The sequence below is a fragment of the Thalassophryne amazonica genome, chromosome 3 (genome assembly GCF_902500255.1).
Source record: "Thalassophryne amazonica chromosome 3, fThaAma1.1, whole genome shotgun sequence".
Classification (NCBI taxonomy): Eukaryota; Metazoa; Chordata; class Actinopteri; order Batrachoidiformes; family Batrachoididae; genus Thalassophryne; species Thalassophryne amazonica.
Window position 1 is genome coordinate 77,917,621 of NC_047105.1, and position 22,933 is coordinate 77,940,553.

Genomic DNA, 22,933 nt, shown 5'->3' on the forward strand with positions numbered 1-22,933 from the left:
CTTTGTCCATTACTTTTCATATTTTTTAACTATGAATGCTTCATGAGAATAGCCTGTATGAGCACCATAACCATCCCCTTCTACACTCTTTTTGCTGCATGTTCAAAGTTCTACAAATCTGAATTTTTAATACAATGCAGGTTTTTTTTTCCATGTCAAACTGTCACTGCACAAAACATACACAAGACTAGGCAAGAAAATCAGTATATTACCCCACAAAGTCCAGTATGTTAGTGTGAACCATTATTCTATTCTTTGGAGAGAGCCTTATCATTTAATGAGCAATCAAAGAGAAGGCTCTAATTATTCCATATGTTGCAGGATCATCTTATATCCTCTCCTGTTATTTCACAAACTGGGCACAATACCGTCCCGGACAAGGCAAGTTTCTTCCCACCAACATCGACCCATGTCTCTGTAACCACCTCATCTATGCCTTTGCGGGAATGGAAAACAACATGATCACAACCTATGAGTGGAATGATGTGCAACTCTACGCACAGTTCCAGGCTTTAAAAAGCAAGTTAGTATCCATATGCAAAACTCCACACTGATACTGACACCAACACAAATACATGTGAAAATGTACAGAAGCAGAGGTAGAAGGGCACTTGAAGAATAAGTACCATTTCAAAGACTTAACAATGGTGTCAACATCACTGTTGCATGTTTATAGCCATGTTTCCCACAATACAGCAACTTGATTATCACCTATATCTGAATTCAGTCCTTATCCAGATTTGAAAAAAATGTACATAGTTCATTGAGTGTCACGATCAAGTGGTAATCTTTGATGGGCTCAGATGAAGCCCACCTGGAAAGAGAAAAAGTTGCCATTCCTGGACTGGCCTCTTGAACCTGGCTCCCATTTGAAGTCCATGTTAAAATGTCCAACTTTAGAACAGAAATAAACATGTTTACAGTCTGGTAAGCAATAGATTTAAGCAATAGATTTAGGGAATAACCCTGTTGTGTCTGATGATTTGCAGATGTTAATTCTGGATTGTATGGTTACAAATTGAGTTTTACAGTAAAAGGGATATTTGCAACCATAATCCAGCATTAATGTCTGCAAATCATCAGACACAAGGGGGTTATTCCCATTCTAATCCAATTCCATCGTTTGCACGATTTATTTTTCTGTAAGTAATTCCGTCGGCGAAGCTTACCGTAGCACAGCGTCTTCATGTCAAACTGGAAATTCTCTGAGCAGACCCACAGATTTCTCCATCTAGTCAACTGCATTGAGTAATTCTGTATCAGAATCCACATCAATAATCCACGTCATCGTCATCCCTGCACCAGTTTCTCGCTCTCATCTGACAGCGCCATTATTGACATCTGCGTAGCAACGTGGTCAGGGCACGGAGTTATACATCAAATGTGAAACAGACGCCAGTTGTGAAACAGTTGCCAACGTCAACGTGATATTTTATGGTTGGAAATCTCACACGATTAACCAATCAGACCTGCGGAACAAATGTAATTGGATTAGAATTATGCATAGTTTGGGGCATGGTTACTTTGAGTGACACCCTTTGAGCTGAGCTTGACACTTAGGGTTTCAGTTGATGCATCCACTAGCTGTTGCGGAAAACTGTGCCTGTTGATTTGAGCATTGGTTTGTTGTGTGATGAAACATTCTAACAGATCATCTAAGATGTCCCTGCTGTAATATTAACCAGGTTAGTCCCATTTGAGATCAAGATCTCTTTTACATGGGAGACCTGGACAATTCTAAAGTTTCCAATCCACCTAACCTGCATGTCTTTGGATGTGGGAGGAAATCGATCCCATGACCTTCTTGCTGTGAGGCAACAGTGGTAAACACTAATCCACCGTGTTGCTCACATAATTTTAAATTTTCGCTCAAATCAAAGCAAACCATTATGAGAACCACTGCATCATTCCCAAAAACATGATTTAATGAACACCCAAATTGAGGTTAGCCTGTTAGCTTAGCTGGTTCGGACTCAAACTTAGAGGCATGTTCACACTTCTTTCATCACACAACTGAGCCACCCATGCTGCACCTCTTTATCTATTTATGAGTCATTGTGACATAGGGAGAGACAGTGCTGCCAGCATGGGGAAGCTCAGACATGGGCTTCATATGGGCTCTTCTGGGTCTCAATAGAAAATCAGTGATGTCCAGTATAATCAGTCTATGGTCATGATAGGTTTCATCAAAATTAAAATGAATATCAGTGTCTCATCTATCTATTTAAAAGAAAGAAACAAATAATTCTAGAATCCACATCTGTATTCCAATCAAAATCATAATTGAATGCATTCTTCCACTTGATAATCTTGATTGTTTCAGTTAATTTCATGAAGATCAGCTCAAACCATTTAACCGTGCAAACCATCCATTCAACCAAAAAACCAAAAAAAAAAAAACCCACACACAAACGCAATCACATAACCTCACTGACAGAGGTAATAAGGTCTCGGAGATTGAAGCTGGTGCTGGGGTTGCTTGCAGGAACAGAAACCTGAAAACTTTGCTGGCTATTGGAGGATGGAACTTTGGCACTCAGAAGTGAGTACTGTACAATGAATATACAGATGAATCATGTCTGAAGAGGACATTGATGTACATGTCAAACCTCCATCTCCAGGTTTACAACCATGGTGTCCACTCCTGCTAACCGCAACACCTTCATCAAAAGTATGATCAGCTTTCTGCGTAAGTACCAGTTTGATGGACTGGATATGGACTGGGAGTACCCCGGCTCTCGTGGATCCCCACCTGAGGATAAACAGCGCTTTACCATCCTGCTTCAGGTCAGATGCATTGCTAAAATCAATGTGGTCATACTTTTTAACATCTGACGATCAGAGTTTCTCAAGTGAAAAGAATTTGACGCAGGACTCATAACTGCTTTTCTCCCTCCATATCTGTCTCTGTGCAGGAGATGATGAATGCCTTTGAAGCAGAGGGCAAGAACACCAACCTCCCACGTCTGCTGCTGACTGCTGCTGTTGCTGCTGGGAAGGGAACCATCGATTCTGGATACCAGATTCCCCAAATTGGAGCGTTAGTTAATCATCCTCTGTTATGTTATAATTCATAAAAAGCTGCACTGTATAGCACTGACAAACATTTGGGTTGGGAGGGTTATCTTAACAATTTATTTCTGTAATGTTAATGATGACCTGCTAAAAATGTATTTTTTTGTGTAATTTTGGTCTGAAATGATAAATGTAATCTGATTCCCATTCCTATCAGATAAATTCGTAAATGCTCTGTTCAGAAACACAAGAGGTCCTTAGAGGGTCTTGATGATGCCTGATCATGCTCAAATTTGAACTTCTCTGAAATACCCTCATTTAGCATGTCTAATTCAAATTGGGGGAGAAAATCTGATTAATTGTGTTTAGGTTATGGGCACAAAAATGTGTGACTGACACACATGCACCACTAAGTTATCCATCAAGGTTATTTACAACTGCTCTTCATGTTTTGAAGAGATATCACCTTGATCAGACACACACACAAACAAGCACACAAACAGAACAAGTGGAAATGAGCAAAGTCACCCATCTTTAAAACAGCAGAAATGAGAGGAGTGTTTGCCATTCCCACTCTGCAGAACGCCGGCATATAAACACTGCATTTAAGATGGCAGTGTATTTCATTGTGCTTCACTCAACAGCTGAGTGGTGAGATCTGGTATATGCTTGTGAAAAAAAATTGTGCTATTGAGAAAATAATCCGCAATTTTATTCTAAAATATGTACATATCAGGTTGCATTTTTTCTCTGTAACTGCAATTATGTAATTTTTCTGCTTTGATTATGGACAGAGGTGTTTGGTGATGTCGATATCTTTGCTGGAACATGACGGTCTATGTTTTTAGAGTCCTGGTGATTCCTGTCTTACTGTGTGGTTATGAGACTTAAGGCCCCGTCACACTTAGCACGAATGAGCAGGAATCCAATTGAATCAGCCAGAATGGGGAAAAAAAGCCAAACTTCAAGGTGCAGTCGGGAGGGGCAGACATTCAGACAGCCGCTTAGAATGTGGGCAGATGCTTATTGTGGATGTAGCAGCCCGTTCAGCCATGCATGCTGCAGCGCCGTTCTGAGACACACTGACGTGCCAGCGCATTTGACCGGGCTGTTACAGGCATGTTGAACATAATACAGATACATTATGTAACCCATGAGTGGGGATGTCACTGTTGCTGTAATATCATGCTTATTATGGATACAATGGCCCGTTCAGCCCTGCACGCTGCAGTGCTACTCTGAGATGCACTGACTCGCACACACGGTGTTTTCGGTATGATTGCATAATGTTCACTTCTAGTACACATAATGATTGCATGCCACAGACTTTGAACATTACAATATTTCCTTTGCACACCCCAAACGGAATGCATGGGGCTGGGGTTGAGGGGAAATCCTGGACCTGCCAGCAGGATTAGACGTGCCTGACCATGACAAATGTCTTTCAAATGCGATCAGCCTGTTCTGAATGCTGTTTTGATGCCATTAGAATATTTAGAACGCAATCAGAATGCAGTTAGAGTTCACCTCGACTGCTGTTCAATATTTGTCCACCTCGACCGCACCTTGAATATCTTTAACATGAGCTAAACATTAGCAGAATGCTGTTGGAGGCTTTCGATTGCACCTCGACTTAGCCCGAATGGAGGTTGAATTTTCATTCCAACGGCATTCGGGCTCATTCGGCCTCTAGTGTAATGCGGTATTAGATATTACCCAGTGACCTAAGGCAGTAATAGGATGTCTTTGGTTCTAGGACTCTTCAGAGGATCCTTGGGTATTGCCAGAATGACTTTGTGTCAAATGAGTGGTTACTTAGAGTGACTCAGGGGAGGAGTGTCACTTGCATTGTGATGGAATGTCAGCTATGGCATTTTGGCCACATGGTGTGTTTCTCTGTGCATGATCCAGCATGCAGGTGCCTCAGTGTTGAGGACCTCAGTGGCTGGAGAAGGCCAAGGGGATGCCTACACTTCACCTGGCTGTGGCAGATGGTTATCATCCAGAGATGAGAATTGTCTTCCTCGGTGGTTGCCATCTTTGATGGTGTGGCAGATGCAGTGATGTGCTTCACAATTGCATGCTCCCAGGCTGGATTGATTATGTAATCCTGTCACATGTGGTTAATTATTCACTCAGATCTACTAAAGAGTAATCCTCATGCCTGTTCACTAGTGTGCTGGACTACATCCATGTGATGACCTATGATTTCCATGGCTCTTGGGAGCACACTGTGGGACAGAACAGCCCTCTGTACAAAGGTCCTGCTGACTATGGAGACATGGTCTACTTCAATGTGGTGAGTGAGGCTGTGATTAGTCTTCTGTTTTTCAACAAATTCCTCTAGACTATAGTTTAAGTGTTCTTTCTTGCAAAGGACTATGCTATGAAGTACTGGAAGAATAACGGTGCCCCATCTAAGAAGCTCCTGGTTGGTTTCGCAACCTATGGCCACAGCTTCATCCTTTCTTCCCCATCCAACACTGCTGTTGGAGCACCGGCCAGTGGACCTGGACCTGCTGGACTTTACACCAGGCAGGCTGGCTTCTTGGCCTACTATGAGGTATATGCTTTTCCTGAATTTCAATTCAGCTCATTTTAGTTTATGTATACATTACCAAATCACAACATAAGTTGACCGAAGGTGCTACACATCAGGGGCTCTCAATCTGGTCCTTAAGGACCCCTGATACTATACATTTTCCATCTTTTCCTGCTCTACAACAAGCTAATTTCCTATTTCAGGTGCACAGCCAATCAACTCCTAACAGACACCTGAATTAGCAAATCGACTTGTGGCAGAGCAAGGAGAAATGGAAAATGTGCAGGTTCAGGGGCCCTTGAAGTCCGGATTGAGAACCCCTGCTATACATGAGCAAGTTCCAACCTTACCAACCCCTGAGCAAGCCCAATAGCAACAGTTGTAAGGAAAAACACCCTCAGGTTTTTTTTTTTTTTTGCCTATAGGAAGAAACCTCAACCTGACCAGACTTAGTGGGGTGACATCTGCTGTGGGCATACACTCAAAAAATGGCTCATTGGATGAACTCAATTCAATTATGTGGAGGATTTCCATCTAATAAATATTAGATGGAATCCAATCCAATGAGTCAGTTTTTTGAGTCAGTCACTCAAACAACTGACTCATTGGGTGAACTCAATTCAACTGAATGTGCAGAATTTCCATTTAATAAAAATATGTAGTCCCAACTAAATTAAAATAAATGATCTTGCATGGATGTGCTTTATTTGAGTTGTGGCTACATATATTTATTAGATGGAAATCCTGCACATAATTGAATTGAGTTCATCAAATGCATGAGTTTTTTGAGTGTACTAGCAACAACAAAACAGAAATAAAACAAAAACACAACAAACACAACACAACAAACAAACAGGCAGAGACAGTAATGTTGAAGCTAAGTGTGGAATTTGTATGCAGACACAGGACAATATTCGAAAATATTGTGTTGATGAAGTATAACCTTTTAATAACCACATTTCCTGTCAGATTTGCATTCTTCTGAAAGAAGGAGCCACTCAGTCATGGGATGCAGCCCAGCAAGTGCCATATGCCTTCAAACAAAACATTTGGGTGGGCTATGACGATATCAAGAGCTATCAGATCAAGGTGTGACCTTGTACTTCACTGCTTAGTTTTACACCTCCAGGTAAGATCCTTTACTGTATATAACACTTTCCATCTGGTCTAACAGGTTCAGTGGTTGAAGCAGAATGGTTTTGGAGGAGGCATGGTGTGGACTGTGGACCTGGATGATTTCAGTGGCTCTTTCTGTGGTCAGGGAAAATACCCTCTGATAAGCACCCTCAAGAATGGGCTGGGAACTGGAACTGGTAACATACACAGGCACCCCAGATGTACAGTTTGTCAGTATATTTAGATTACTCTTCTGACTTGTTTTTAATTATCCTCAGGCTGCAGCACTCGTCCAGACCCCCTGCCTCCTACTCAGAACCCTGACCCCCAGCCTGGAGGTGGTGACAGCAGTTCTGGATCCAGCTTCTGTGCAGGCAAGGCCAATGGACTCTACCCAGACCCAGCCAACGCCAACCTTTTCTATGAGTGCAACCAGGGAAAAACCTATCCCAGTAAATGTGGTGCAGGCCTGGTATTTGATAACACTTGCAAGTGCTGCAACTGGCCTTAAAGAATCCATCATACAGTTTATTCTTAGTTTAGAGATGGAAAATATAATTTATCACAAACTGAGAACCACACAAAAACAGCTCTGTGACACCTGTTGTTGTCTGAAATAAATAACAGCAAAGTACTTGTCTTGTGTCTCATGGTGAAATTATTTGACCATAAATTAAACATGGGAGAAGACTCAACTTTTTAATAATTTCATTGCATGGTCAGTGTTACCTGACTTTCTACTTTACAACTTTTCATTGATTCTTTCACTTTCTATACCCACTCATTCCAATTAAGTGTCATGTGAGAGCTGGAGCCTATCCCAGCTCAGGCCTGGAGTGACCATGTGGAGTTTTGGGATATCTCCCAATGGCCTGGCCTGTCCAATATGAGATGTGACCAGCCACCAAGTTTTAAACCGAGTTTTAAATTCAGCCTAGAAACACCGCTTCAGACCAGATATGAATGAATGAATTTATTCAGCACACACAGATCCAAAACAACAAAATACATACAAAGAAAGAAAGAAAATAATCCAACAATGCACCAATGTGCCCGAAAAGGGTGTACGCAGAAGCAAAACCTTGTAAACACCTACTGCTTTAACCAAATTAAAAAATTATACATATGTATATAAAATTATACATACAGTATACATAATACGAAGTATAAATTGATCCCTGAACTAAAATTTCAGGGGTCCCTCATTTTAAACAGGTCCTGGACATGCTGTGATAGAAGTTTGTTTTGTACTTTGAACATAATTTGTATTATGATATAATCAATCAAATTCCAAAATTTAAAAATATGCAACCAAACAAATAAAGGATTTGTTGGCTCACAATATGGTTTCTTACTAATTCTTATGGCTTTCTTTTGAAGTAAAAATATAGAATTTGTATTAGTTTTGTAGGTGGTTCCCCAAACTTCAATACAATAGGCCATGTATGGAACACAAACTGAGTTTTCAGTAGTGGAATAATTTTAGCCTGTTTCCACGCATGTGGACATGTATTATAAGCAAAACAGAGGTTTATTATATGGGCTAAAACAGAAGCAATCCAATCAGCTGCCAGTCTGAGAAGCCTACTGTCAAGACTGTCAACACCCCGGGGCTTGTCTTTACAGGATTTAAAATATTCCTTTACCTTATTTATAGTTCTTCAAATTTAAACTGATGTTTTTATTGTTCATAATTTTATTTCTTATCAAAAGACAGGATTTAACATTACTCAGATTAGGCATATTTTCTCTCAATTTATCTAGTTTGTTTATAAAGTAATCATTAATATGATTACCAATATCTGCTGGCTTTGTTATGAATTTTTTATTTACCTCAAGAAAGGACGACTTCATTCTATTTGTCTTACCAGTCAATTGATTTAAAACATTCCATATCTTTTTGCTATCAATTCCTGCTTTCAGAACTCGATCCTCAAAAAACATTTTCTTTTTCTTTCTATTAAGTTTAGTGACAGAGTTCCTCATTTTGTGATAAAGATCCCAGTCAGATTTATTTCCTGTTATAATTGATGTTTTTTTCATCTGATTTCTCATTTTAATAGAATCTTTAATTTCATCATCCAACCAGGGTGTGACGATATTCCTGACAGTAAACTTCCTCAAAGGAGCATGAATTTCCACTAAAGGCACGAATAAGCTATTAAATTTTGCAAGTGCAATTTCAGGATTATGAACAGATAACACCTCAGACCAACGAATAGCTTTCACAACACCAAATCAGCAAAAGCTGGAAATATATGGGGGGCACTATGATACTTACATTGACTTCTCTTTCATTACAGACAGTGTTAACCAAAGATATTTCAGGCTTTGTGTGGTCAACGTCATTTCATTTGTTAATATGCATCTGTTCCTGCATCAATCACTAAGGAAAAACAAACAGTAGATTTCCAGATAGAAAAAAGTTACACATGTATGAATGTAGTGCATTTATCTTTTAGTTTAGACAGTAAGATAAGAAACTTTGATTATTATTACATTTGTTTCCTTTAGATCCTCAGGATGCCAAACATGAAGAAAAATGGTATCATCAGAAGTATTACGTAACACTAAAAATGGTGTTAACCATCATATTAACTAGCCCTGACACATCATCTTTTTATTTTTAAGTAAAAATCTGGCCATTCAAAGTATTACCTGTTCTAAAAACAGATGGATATAATTTGCAGTAAATTGTAACACACCAATGGATAACACTAATATACAGTAAAACTCGTATAGAATGGATTTAGATGGACCAGTGAATTTTGTCTGTTATAATCCAAATTCATTATATGTACAAAATGGGCAAAATTTGTTATAATTATAAAATGTACAAAATCCGTTATATGTATGTAACAGATTTGTTGCAGCCAGTAGGCGCAGAACAATCTACAGGGAATCCACAGCTACAATTCGGCTTACACATTTCCTTGATTAAATGCCTGACCTTGAACTGGGACCTGCCTCATTTAATGACCAGGTCAAAACTTCCTCTGAAAAAAATAAATGCCTGCCTTAAATAAGTGGCGGGCATTATGTGCATTAAAAAGATTACATTTGGTCGAGTCACTTTTTTTTCTAAGTTTGCTGTGGAGTGGTACCTTTAAATCCTAAAGCTTGATTTATGGTTCTCCAGCTCTGTGGCCCTGCAATGACGTTGACGTGCACATGACCCTTTTAAAGTTCTCCATCTTCTTAATGCCAACGTCTCCAACGACTTAATGCAATTTGCTGCAGGAACAGCAGGTTTTTCTGGATTAATTTGTCCGTCAACGAGCTCTTTATACAATCATCAACCTCCAAACCAAAGGTAAGGTGTACAGTTTCCCTCCATGAATTGTGGGTCATTTGAGTGTGTTTTTCCGACTCCATGTTGTGAAGTTAGTCATATTTGTAGACTTATCTGCCAAATCTTTTCTGATCCATGATCAAAATGTAATCGGCGTGCGCACTGCAAAAACCTTTAAAATATGATGGGAGAGGAAGGAGTAAAATTGTAAAAGTGACAAATGATAGCCTTTAGCGGTGTCCATCATTTATCAGGTGTGCGGGTTCACAGCCCTGGAGAGGGCTGTGATCCAAAGCGGTTTGGGTCATCACACCCAGGGATATGTGTGAAACTTATCACCATGTTACAGTGCAGACAACAAGCAGCATTTTGTTAGTACACGCAAAGTGACACGCAACAGCGCGAAGCTCGCTCATGGTACAGGGAGTCCCAAACAGGAAGTGCCAAATTTTGAGTCCACAGTGAAACAGGAAATGTCAAATGTTGAACACTTCCTGGCATGGGTGGAGCTAGAGCGGAGGCCAGGGTTCCACTGGACTCCCCTGAAATCTGATTGGACACAGATGACTGACATGTCACGGCACCACACGTCTGTTTGAAAAGAGCTGCATTTTGATATCAGTGAGTCATATTGACTGCTAGGTTCCTCCTGTCCAGTAGCTGTTGCTGTGTTCCACAAAAACGTCTAATCCACCTTAGTAGAAGAAGAAAAATCTTTGAGCCAGATTTAAACCTGAACACATTCAAATCAAATCAAATCAATTTTATTTATATAGCGCCAAATCACAACAATCAGTTGCCCCAAGGCGCTTTATATTGTAACGCAAAGCCATACAATAATTACGGAAAAACCCCAACGGTCAAAACGACCCTCTGTGAGCAAGCACTTGGCGACAGTGGGAAGGAAAAAACTCCCTTTTAACAGGAAGAAGCCTCCAGCAGAACCAGGCTCAGGGAGGGGCAGTCTTCTGCTGGGACTGGTTGGGGCTGAGGGAGAGAACCAGGAAAAAGACATGCTGTGGAGGGGAGCAGAGATCAATCACTAATGATTAAATGCAGAGTGGTGCATACAGAGCAAAAAGAGAAAGAAACACTCAGTGCATCATGGGAACCCCCCAGCAGTCTAGGTCTATAGCAGCATAACTAAGGGATGGTTCAGGGTCACCTGATCCAGCCCTAACTATAAGCTTTAGCAAAAAGGAAAGTTTTAAGCCTAATCTTAAAAGTAGAGAGGGTGTCTGTCTCCCTGATCCAAATTGGGAGCTGGTTCCAGAGGAGAGGAGCCTGAAAGCTGAAGGCTCTGCCTCCCATTCTACTCTTACAAACCCTAGGAACTACAAGTAAGCCTGCAGTCTGAGAGCGAAGCGCTCTATTGGGGTGATATGGTACTATGAGGTCCCTAAGATAAGATGGGACCTGATTATTCAAAACCTTATAAGTAAGAAGAAGAATTTTAAATTCTATTCTAAACTTAACAGGAAGCCAATGAAGAGAGGCCAATATGGGTGAGATATGCTCTCTCCTTCTAGACCCTGTCAGTACTCTAGCTGCAGCATTTTGAATTAACTGAAGGCTTTTCAGGGAACTTTTAGGACAACCTGATAATAATGAATTACAATAGTCCAGCCTAGAGGAAATAAATGCATGAATTAGTTTTTCAGCATCACTCTGAGACAAGACCTTTCTAATTTTAGAGATATTGCGCAAATGCAAAAAAGCAGTCCTACATATTTGTTTAATATGCGCATTGAATGACATATCTTGATCAAAAATGACTCCAAGATTTCTCACGGTATTAGAGGTCAGGGTAATGCCATCCAGAGTAAGGATCTGGTTAGACACCATGTTTCTAAGATTTGTGGGGCCAAGTACAATAACTTCAGTTTTATCTGAGTTTAAAAGCAGGAAATTAGAGGTCATCCATGTCTTTATGTCTGTAAGACAATCCTGCAGTTTAGCTAATTGGTGTGTGTCCTCTGGTTTCATGGATAGATAAAGCTGGGTATCATCTGCGTAACAATGAAAATTTAAGCAATGCTGTCTAATAATACTGCCTAAGGGAAGCATGTATAAAGTGAATAAATTGGTCCTAGCACAGAACCTTGTGGAACTCCATAATTAACCTTAGTCTGTGAAGAAGACTCCCCATTTACATGAACAAATTGTAATCTATTAGATAAATATGATTCAAACCACCGCAGTGCAGTGCCTTTAATACCTATGGCATGCTCTAATCTCTGTAATAAAATTTTATGGTCAACAGTATCAAAAGCAGCACTGAGGTCTAACAGAACAAGCACAGAGATGAGTACACTGTCTGAGGCCATAAGAAGATCATTTGTAACCTTCACTAATGCTGTTTCTGTACTATGATGAATTCTAAACCCTGACTGAAACTCTTCAAATAGACCATTCCTCTGCAGATGATCAGTTAGCTGTTTTACAACTACCCTTTCAAGAATTTTTGAGAGAAAAGGAAGGTTGGAGATTGGTCTATAATTAGCTAAGATAGCTGGGTCAAGTGATGGCTTTTTAAGTAATGGTTTAATTACTGCCACCTTAAAAGCCTGTGGTACATAGCCAACTAATAAAGACAGATTGATCATATTTAAGATCGAAGCATTAATTAATGGTAGGGCTTCCTTGAGCAGCCTGGTAGGAATGGGGTCTAATAGACATGTTGATGGTTTGGAGGAAGTAACTAATGAAAATAACTCAGACAGAACAATCGGAGAGAAAGAGTCTAACCAAATACCGGCATCACTGAAAGCAGCCAAAGAGAACGATATGTCTTTGGGATGGTTATGAGTAATTTTTTCTCTAATAGTTAAAATTTTATTAGCAAAGAAAGTCATGAAGTCATTACTAGTTAAAGTTAAAGGAATACTCGGCTCAATAGAGCTCTGACTCTTTGTCAGCCTGGCTGGATGCCATCTCTCCTAACAAGACCAGGTTTTCCCCAGAAGCTTTGCCAATTATCTATGAAGCCCACCTCATTTTTTGGACACCACTCAGACAGCCAGCAATTCAAGGAGAACATGCGGCTAAACATGTCACTCCCGGTCCGATTGGGGAGGGCCCCAGAGAAAACTACCGAGTCCGACATTGTTTTTGCAAAGTAACACACCGATTCAATGTTAATTTTAGTGACCTCCGATTGGCGTAACCGGGTGTCATTACTGCCAACGTGAATTGCAATCTTACCAAATTTACGCTTAGCCTTAGCCAGCAGTTTCAAATTTCCTTCAATGTCGCCTGCGCTGGCCCCTGGAGGACAACTGACTATGGTTGCTGGTGTCGCTAACTTCACATTTCTCAAAACAGAGTCGCCAATAACCAGAGTTTGTTCCTCGGCGGGTGTGTCGCCGAGTGGGGAAAAATGGTTAGAGATGTGAACGGGTTGGCGGTGTACACGGGGCTTGTGTTTAGGACTCCAATTCGCCCAGCCTGGCCTCCAAAGCTACGAATAAGCTACACTTATTATAAGTACCATTACTGCTAAAGGAGGCCGAGGAATAACTAAACATTTCACACCCAGAGCAGAAAAGTGCGGGAGAGACAGGAGAAGCCGCCATGCTAAACCGGCTAAGAGCTAGTAGCTGCGCTAAGCTAGCGGATTCCTAAAAACACACAAAGTGAATAATGTGTAAATAATTTAGAGGTGATTCAGCAGAGGGAGTGCTTTAGTTAAGGCACGTGAAGATTACACAGATAAGTCATACATGGGCAGATAAGTCATACATTGAACATTACATGCACAACCGTTGGGCAAATAAATATAATGTCTTATCTTATTCGCCCAACCTTTGGGCAGATAAGTCATACACTGAACATTACATGCACAACCGTTGGACAGATAAATATAATGTCTTATCTTATTTGCCCAACCGTGATCGTGTATTTGACACGTTTTGTGCAGCTAAACTATGTTTTTTTACACCACTTTTTAAGGCTCTATTGTGGCGTATGTTTGACACATTTAATGGCGTCGTGTTTAATTACTACGAAAACACCGCAATGGATCAAAACAGACAAACTTCATAAGCATTTTGAACAGAAGCCTGTTAACGACGATGTAACAGTTTTTGAACAAAATGCTGTTGTTGGCTGTAAGACGTGTTAGTTTGACGCTGTTCCCTGGGTGTGATGAGCCAAACAGAACCGCTTTAGATCACAGCCCCTCCACGGCCTGTGAACCCTCCCGCAGCCGGCGAAAAAATATCCGCCTTTTTTCCCCTCCCGCGTTGAAACCGGAAGTGAGCTTACAAGCGTGCTCATTGGTGGGTTGTGTTTGGGCGTACATGCTTGCATATTTACGTTATTGAACCAATGGTTGGGCATATAGCCACTCTCTTTCTGTTAATGTGTTAGCATTTGGAATAATTGTCCGGATAACGTAAATAAATAAATTTTTTCCCTCAAAATTAAACATGCAATACCCCATAATGACCATGTGATTTTTTTTTATAGATTCTTGCCAATTTATAAAATGAAAAACTAAGAAATCACATGTTCATAAGTATTCACAGCCTTTACCATAAGCTAAAAATGAGCTCAGGTGCATCCTGTTTCCATTGATCATCCTTGAGATGTTACCACAGCTTTTCATTGGCAGGAACTGGGAGACTAGTCAGGATTGAGGGAAATATGAATGCAACAATGTACAGAGACATCCTGGATGAAAACCTACTCCAGAGCGCTCTTGACCTCAGACTGGGGAGACGGTTCATCTTTCAGCAGGACAATGACCCTAAGCACACAGCCAAGATATCAAAGGAGTGGCTTCAGGACAACTCTATGAATGTCCTTGAGTGGCCCAGCCAGAGGCCATACCTGAATCTGATTGCACATCTCTGGAGAGATCTGAAAATGACTGTGCACTGATGCTCCCCATCCAATCTGATGGAGCTTGAGAGGTGCTGCAAAGAGGAATGGGCAAAACTGCCCAAAGATAGGTGCGCCAAGCTTTTGTGGCATCATATTCAAGAAGATTTGAGGCTGTAATTGCTGCCAAAGCTGCATCAACAAAGTATTGAGCAAAGTGTGTGAATACTTATGTACATGTGATTTCTTAGTTTTTTTATTTTTAATACATTAAAAAAAACTTTTTCATGTTGTCATTATGGAGAATTCTGTGGGGGAAAAAAATGAATTTAGGCTGTAACATAACAAAAATGTGTAAAAAGTGAAGTGCTGTGAATACTTTCCAGATGCACCGTACTGCGTTCAATATATGCTTTAAAAGTAGGTTTGGCACAACATATCAACAAGTGAAACAGAGATAACACAGTGGCAGGCGATCTCACCTATTTGTGTAAACTGAGAGGCCCCTGAAGTCACAGGGGGGTCGTTTTGACCGTTGGGGTTTTTCTGTAATTATTATATGGCTTTTGCCTTACAATATAAAGCGCCTTGGGGCAACTGTATGTTGTGATTTGGCGCTATATAAATAAAATTGATTTGATTTGATAGTCCAAGCCAATGATAAAAATCATGAAAAAGAACAGAACTGACCAGAGAGGTGAAATGGGAAGCTTTGTAAGTGCCTCTGGATAGATGATGCCAGGCCAAATCCTGTAGTGCACCGAAGAACATCAGAGAACATCGGAGAACATACAGCACAGCTGGGACAATATTTTAAATGTCAATATAAAGGAGTTTAAACATGGCTGACCTTCCTGTACAACCTCACCAATGGGTTTTCCATAGATGTGAGCCATGTGTCCTAAAATTGAAAAATAGCAAAGCCAGTAAAGATACTTGTGCCTAGAAAGAGACGATGAGATAGCAAATGAAATTTAATGTCACAAAGTGTGAGCCATGTATACTTCACATAAAAAAAATCTCCCATTCAGTCAACATATTTCATAGCTAATAAAGCACTTGAGACCATCAAAAACCACACAAACCTGGGGGTAGATCTCAAACACATATCATTATATCAACAGTGCAATTCCAAAGATAAACAAAGTTCATGGAACTCCTATGTAGAAAGTTGAAAAGACTGCCTATACGAGGTCTGTGAGAAATAGGGATGGGTATTGATAAGGTTTTATCGATATCGATGCCATTATCGATTCTGCTTATCGATCTGATTCCTTATCGATACCTCGTGAATTTTGTACTAAAAGTAGGCTTTACAGGTTTTCTATGTATTTCCTTGAGTCTTAGAGTAAATAAATATGAAATTAGTCACTGTATCCTTGATCTCTGGACATAAATAAAAAAAAAAAACTGTGTTTCGCTTTGAAGTTATTAATTCAGACTGAATTCTATCGTTCTATCATGACTTGTCAGAGAGCCGCGCAACATTTGGAGCTGTGTGAACAGAATGAAGGATGATTCTTGTTTCTTTCTCGCAACGAGACAGGAGTCCCAGTTAGTAACTTTAATCCGCACAAAAGTGAATCACAACTCATATTCAGGGATGAAAGTGGTGAAAAACAAAAAAAGCTGAAACCCAAAATTACCCCCCAACACGACCTGCACGAAAATGTTTGAATTCTAGAAGCTCTGAAATGTAATCTGGGACTATTCCAGACAATAAACTGGAGTGAGTGCTGAATCCATTTAGGTGAGAAAAAAAAAAAAAAGAAAAAAAAAAACAACTTTCCTTATTCGGATTCATTCCAGTAGTATTCTGCTCTTAGGATGCAGCAGTTTTCTAGTTTGGCAGATAGTTCTGGAGGAAATCACTGAAAAAATTAACACACTGAAAATATGGTTTGACCGAAACTGTCATTAAACTTAAATAAGACAGGGATGAAATGGAGGTGTGAGAGTCACTAGGTGTTCACAGGAAACACTTATTTCTGTATGTATTTATTTATTTATGTTAGTTGCTATTATATATTTTCTGTTGTGTTTCTATTCAGGTTCTTTTTGTCTCTTTCTCTAAAATTGTATATAATAATCATTAGATTATTAATATATAAGCAAAAATAAATTTAAGGAATATTACAATTTGAAAACAAATGCACCCGAACGTGATGACGGCTGCAATTGCTAAATGCTAACTTTTAACATTGTAAATGCCATAGACATGCTAACGCGTTAGCATCGCTCCCGTTTTTAAGTTATAAAATACTTCTGTCAACTGTTTCAGAAGACCATAACAGGTCGGTTTAACATAGAAAAGGTAAATAATACTCACAGACGTATGCTCTTTAGGGTTTTAGCGGGGGAAAATTAAGCGAAAGAAAGAAATAAACGAAGCAATCGACCGAAGCATTGCTTCAATCTGCGAACCACGCTTCGATTGGTTCAAGGTTCAAAGGAAAAACGCGCTGCAGAAAAGTTGATTAAGGACCCGCTGCAGGGTCTGTAATCAATGTAGAGAAATGATCATTTTCCTGACAAACACCCGCCAAAACAACGGCCACTCTGAAGGACCGATAACAGAATCGTTAAGCACAAAGCTTATGATGTCGGTGGATCGAATCATTTCTTAACGATACCCGAAAGGAACCGGTTCTCGATACCCATCCCTAGTGAGAAAAGTATCCGACCTTTTTATTTTATGCAAAAAATATATGGATTTGATTCATATGTTTTTACGTCAGCCAAGCTTGAACCTTCCTGCGCATGCGTGAGTTTTTTCACGCCTGTCGGTTGAGTCATTCGCCTGTGGGCAGGCTTTGAGCGAGCACTGGTCCACCCCTCTCGTCGTTTTTTCATTGCGAGGAAATGGCGGAATGATTTGGGCTTTGTTCCATCAGAATTTTTTCAGAAACTGTTAGAGACAGGCAGCTGGAAACCATTCGGAAAATTCACATGGCTATCAGTGAAAATTTTATGGGCTTCACAGAGATTAAGGAGTGTTACTACCGCTTTAAGGACGGCCCACAATGGCGCACGGCGGGCCGCGCTCTGAGCCGCGATCGACAGGCTGAAATGACCATTTCATTTCTAAACGGATGGCTGTATGGATCTGGGACCATCGTGTGCAATTTCTCTGGTTATCACAAGAGCTGGACATCAGCCATTTTCTGGCAGATTTCACTTTTAACAAGAGATTTTGTCATGGAAAGCAGCATGGAGGCTTTGCGCGTCATGACGGATTCGCTGATGGAGCGAGACAAAGAACACCTCCGTTTTGGAGTGTTAGAGGATGTATAATAAAAATGTTATTGTGCTGTTTTGCACCTGTCTTAAAGTAACCCTGAGAATGTATTTGTTATTTAATTTTGTTTTAGCACTCTGGGGTCAGTCTGAACTGGGAGCGAAGAGCTGGATGTACTTGTTATTATTACACTGATAGCACGACTTTGTTTTTTGTAGCCACTAACGACTGGGAGTGAAGCATGCTGGGATCATTCGGAACTGGGAGCGAAGAGCTGCTTTTATTATGTCTTTGTAAGAGAGAGAAAATAACTTTCAGATGCCTGTTGATTAAAGAAATTATGTGCGCCAGGGAGGTTGAGTTGGCCACTCACCCTCCCTTCGCGGACACACTAGAAAAAAGGGAGTAGAACCATGCTTCAACAGAGTCTGCTGCGGGTTAACGTACGAACGCCCAGCCGGTTGACAGGCGCACTCTGCTGAAGGTGTTGGCTCTCCACCTTAAAGGCGTCACGGTAAGAGAAAAATGCGCTGCAACCACTTGTGTTTGATGTAACTGCTTTTGTGGGGAATAAATATACGCCTTTTTATTCTAGCAAAATGCAGTCTGTGTGATCATTTCTGTGTGCCGATCTGACCGAACCTTGTGTTTCAAAACAGAGGACAAGTTGGGACATGCCTATCTCGGCTTTCAGTGGCTTACCAGTCAAGTGAGTATAAGAGAAATTGTGGCGAGCTGGGCATGTTCCAACTTGTCCTCTGACACTCCAAAATGGAGGTGTTCTTTGTCTCGCTCCATCAGACAATCCGTCGTGACGCGTGAAGCCTCCGCGCGGCTTTCCATGACAAAATCTCTTGTTAAAAGTGAAATCTGCCGGAAAATGGCTGATGTCCAGCTCTTGTGATAACCAGAGAAATTGCACACGATGGTCCCGGATCCATACAGCCATCCGTTTAGAAATGAAATGGTCGTTTCAGCCTGTCAATCGTGGCTCAGAGCGCGGCGCGCCGTGCGCCATTGTGGGCCGTCCTTAAAGCGGTAGTAACACTCCTTAATCTCTGTGAAGCCCATAAAATTTTCACTGATAGCCATGTGAATTTTCCGAATGGTTTCCAGCTGCCTGTCTGTAACAGTGTCTGAAAAAGTTCTGATGGAACAAAGCCCAAATCATTCCGCCATTTACTCGCAATGAAAAAACGACGAGAGGGGTGGACCAGTGCTCACTCAAAGCCTGCCCACAGGCGAATGACGCAACCGACAGGCATGAAAAAACTCACACATGCGCACGAAGGTTCAAGCTTGGCTGACATAAAAACATATGAATCAAATCCATATATTTTTTGCATAAAATAAAAAGGTCGGATACTTTTCTTGCAGACCTCGTAAATGCTCGTCAAACCTAAATTGGAATATTGCACCAGTATATGGGAGCCCTACTCCCACCCCCCATTAAATGCACGTCAGCCCTTCGCAGCAGAAATACCAGATCTAATGCTTTGTCCTTGGTCATCCCATCAGTCAAATCCTTTGGTGCTTCAACATTCCTGTTTACAGGTGTTAAGCTGTGGAAGAGCCTACCTACTCAAATACAACTGTCAAATACTTCATCTGGTTTTAAAAGAAGGGTAAAACAACACCTGTTTAAAAAAATAGAAAACTTACAGAACAACCCATTTTTGTGTTATTAGTTGTTTTATTTTAATATACAATGTTTAAATATTTGTGTAAAATGTGTAAATATATTGTGCAAATAATCATATTTTTATATAAACCTTGAATGTATTATATACATAATCCATCTCTCTTGCTATTTTAGTCTGTAATATCTCTGGGCCACAGTGGAAACAAGTGAATTTTGTTTTATTGTGTTACCCTGTATTTACATGTTTTATATGAATAATTCATCAATCAATACAACATTACTATTAAAGGTGCAGCTTGCTCTAACACTGCAGTATCCCTGCGAAGAAACACAAAAACTCAGAAACCATGCTGATAAAGGTTCTCATCACCCAGGTAGGCTATATCTAGAAGCTTACTCAGAAGCAACTGGGCTTCTTGTACAGTCTTGAAGAAGCAAAGGTCTACATTTCAGAAGCTGCATGTTCCATAATTCTCACCCTGACAAGTGGAGACTCTACTTGCTTAGAGTGTTAAATGTTGTTCAGATTAGTAATTTTTTCTTTGTTGCTGAGAGGGTTCTTTGCACAAAATATCGATAAGGAACTCTGAAGACGTTATTGCTGATTTACTTTGCCTGAAGACTTGGTGCCTTTGATGAGAGTTGCCACAAGTATCATGATGGTCAGCAACAGGCACAGAGCCAAGGGTTATGTGCAGACGCAGGTTGAGGAGCGGACCAACGTCTGACCGAACCCAGCGCTAAATAACCAGAAAGCGCTTCCAAAAACAAAACAAATTTATTTCCCTCTTGTGCAATACTTTGTGTACAACATAAATGTGCGGTTGTCTGGCGAGGTGAAGGACGGCGCGCTCTCCAGCGCCCAAATGGCTCAAAGCTCGGCGCTTCTGGACCCAGACTCACCGCTGAACACCCCCCAGGTGGATACGACAAACTGACTCTGTGAAGGATGGAAAAGGTGAGGTAAGTCAACAGAGCTACAACAAATATCCTTCAGAGGCACACACTATCAGCAACACATTCAGGTCTGAATTTAATCTTTATGTAAATGAGCAGCTTCTCACAACAGGTGAAGGATCATCATTCCGTACACCACGGCAGTGAGAAGCAAACTGCACAGTTCTCATCATTGTTCAAATATACTGCGTAACAAAATACCAAATTACTGTTAACACTTATTCAGACAATCATCACCTCTGATGTGTGCTGACAGCATGTGTCCCTCACCCGTCCTCCTTCACAGGCACGATGTGTCAAACCCTGGCGCGGTCCTCAGCGTCTCACAAACGAACGTCACAAGGTCGAGTTCCCGGCAATTCTGCTCAAATCACTCATGGCTTAAATGCAGAACGCCATCTCATTATCTGCTTCAGCTGAAAGTCTTTAAGTTTGCACGTGAGCATCATCCACAGGTGCTGCAAGTCATTAGGCCTGCACGTGAACATCCTCCACAAGTGCAGCCAATAATGCTGATGAGGGTGAAGGATTCTTCCGCCAGCACCTTCTCCACAGACAAAAACCAGTTTGCATACCACCTGGAGAGCAAAGAAAAGAAAACAACACCAAAATGTCCAGCCAAACCCCCCAACACACAACAGTACCCCCCCATCAACGGGAAGCCTCCCGGCGACCGAACAGACCAGGCCCGAGAACAGCACCTCCCTCCGGGGTCCACGTCAGAAAGCAGATGGCGTAACGCTCCCAAGGTCCACCGCAGACAGCAGGACAGGGCACCGCTTCTGGAAGGCCAGCTGGCATCAACAAAAAACCCCAAAGAGTCCCATATACAACCCAACATACAAGAAAAAAACACAAAACCCACCCAAACCCTCCCCAGGGGACCGTCCCATCCAACCCCGGGAAGAAAGAAAAACTCCCAAATCCAATAACCCAACATAGCCCCAACAACACAATACAAACATAAATTCACAAAGAAAAATAACAAACAACCCCCCCAGAACGACTTGCAGAGCCCAACACCCCCCAGAAGACCTTTACCGCCAGTTCCAGGAGAAACAGCCAAAGCCGGAATCCCACAGAGGTCCCCAGGTATTCATGGAGCAACAGCGCCCCCCAGAGGACCGTACCATCAACCCCAGGAGGCACCCTCCCCACAACCCAGGAACTCCAGACCCGGCCACACTTGGCTAGTCGGCCCCACAATCAATTCCCCCCCAGAGGACCGTCCCATCAACCCTGGAGGTGGAACCTGGAAGGAAACATAAAAAACACAAAAATCCAACCCCCGGCGGACTTCATTAAACCACCCCGGGGGCAAATAAAACAACCAGCAAACCCTGTTACCCCCCCCAGCACCCCGAAAGACCCCAGATCACTCCCAGAGCCTAACGTCAGCTCAATTTTGGCGAACGGCACAAAACTACCAAGCTGGGGAAGGAAACAGGAAAAACTAACCCAGTCCCGTCCCCAAAGTGCAGCGGAAAACCGGAAATACGTCCGGTGCCCCAAACCGACCATACCACCAGCCCATCGGGAGGGGTGGAACTACCGAAATGGCAAACGGCACAGATCGGCCCACCACTCCGACTGAGGTACGTTCCCGCTGCACCATACCCCAGTAACACCAATGACGAACGGTCAAAGGCCCACCGGGGCTGGAGAGGAACCGGGCATCAACCAAACCAAAAAAAACACCCCTGACAACCCCCCCCCAGGTGCAGAGGTTTTCTGAGAAACGCTCAGCGTGACCAACCTGCACCACCCCACAACCCACAAGACAAACGGTCTGAGAGCATGTGAGGTAGGGGTTAGGGAAGCAGGGAAATAAAAAAACAACAAAACAAAACGACCCAATCCTCAAACAGAAATTACCTAAGTCCGAAAAATGAAAACATGATTACCTGAGTCCAGCCGAGCTCCGAACTGCCAGTCGTTCACTCCACCAGAACCGCCTCTAAGTACCCAAATAATTTATAACCCCTTACATAAAAACAAAAACAGCCCAAATAACTAAACAACCAAAGATCTGCCCCCTTTTTTTTTTGTGTCCATTGTAATGCCTGTCTAAGAACACCTGGAGATACGTCATCACTATCTTTCTTGACGCTTATGTGACCGGGGCAATATGGCGGCTTCAGCTCGTCCGAGCTGCATGGGCTCATCTGCAAGAGGAGCCAGAGGTCCCGTCGGAGGAGTCTCAGTGGGGCGAAGAAGAGGCAGCCCTGATCTGTGTCGGGGAAAGCCCCGAGACGAAAAGACCCGCTCTGATGTCCGCCCTCTCTCGCGTCCACGCTCCTTTACCCG

The 22,933-nt window shown here is 41.7% G+C and overlaps 1 protein-coding gene across 1 annotated transcript; it reads left to right on the top strand.

Annotated features, from left to right (window-relative positions):
- Nucleotides 1-321: 321 nt before the first annotated feature.
- On the top strand, nt 322-7,312 carry LOC117507124 (acidic mammalian chitinase-like). The gene is made up of 9 exons (XM_034166907.1): nt 322-523; nt 2,486-2,542; nt 2,622-2,787; nt 2,916-3,040; nt 5,191-5,314; nt 5,393-5,578; nt 6,527-6,646; nt 6,732-6,870; nt 6,952-7,312. The coding sequence occupies exons 1-9, from the start codon at nt 447-449 to the stop codon at nt 7,182-7,184; spliced, it is 1,227 nt and encodes a 408-aa protein (XP_034022798.1). The 5' UTR covers nt 322-446; the 3' UTR covers nt 7,185-7,312.
- The last annotated feature ends 15,621 nt before the right edge of the window (nt 7,313-22,933 follow it).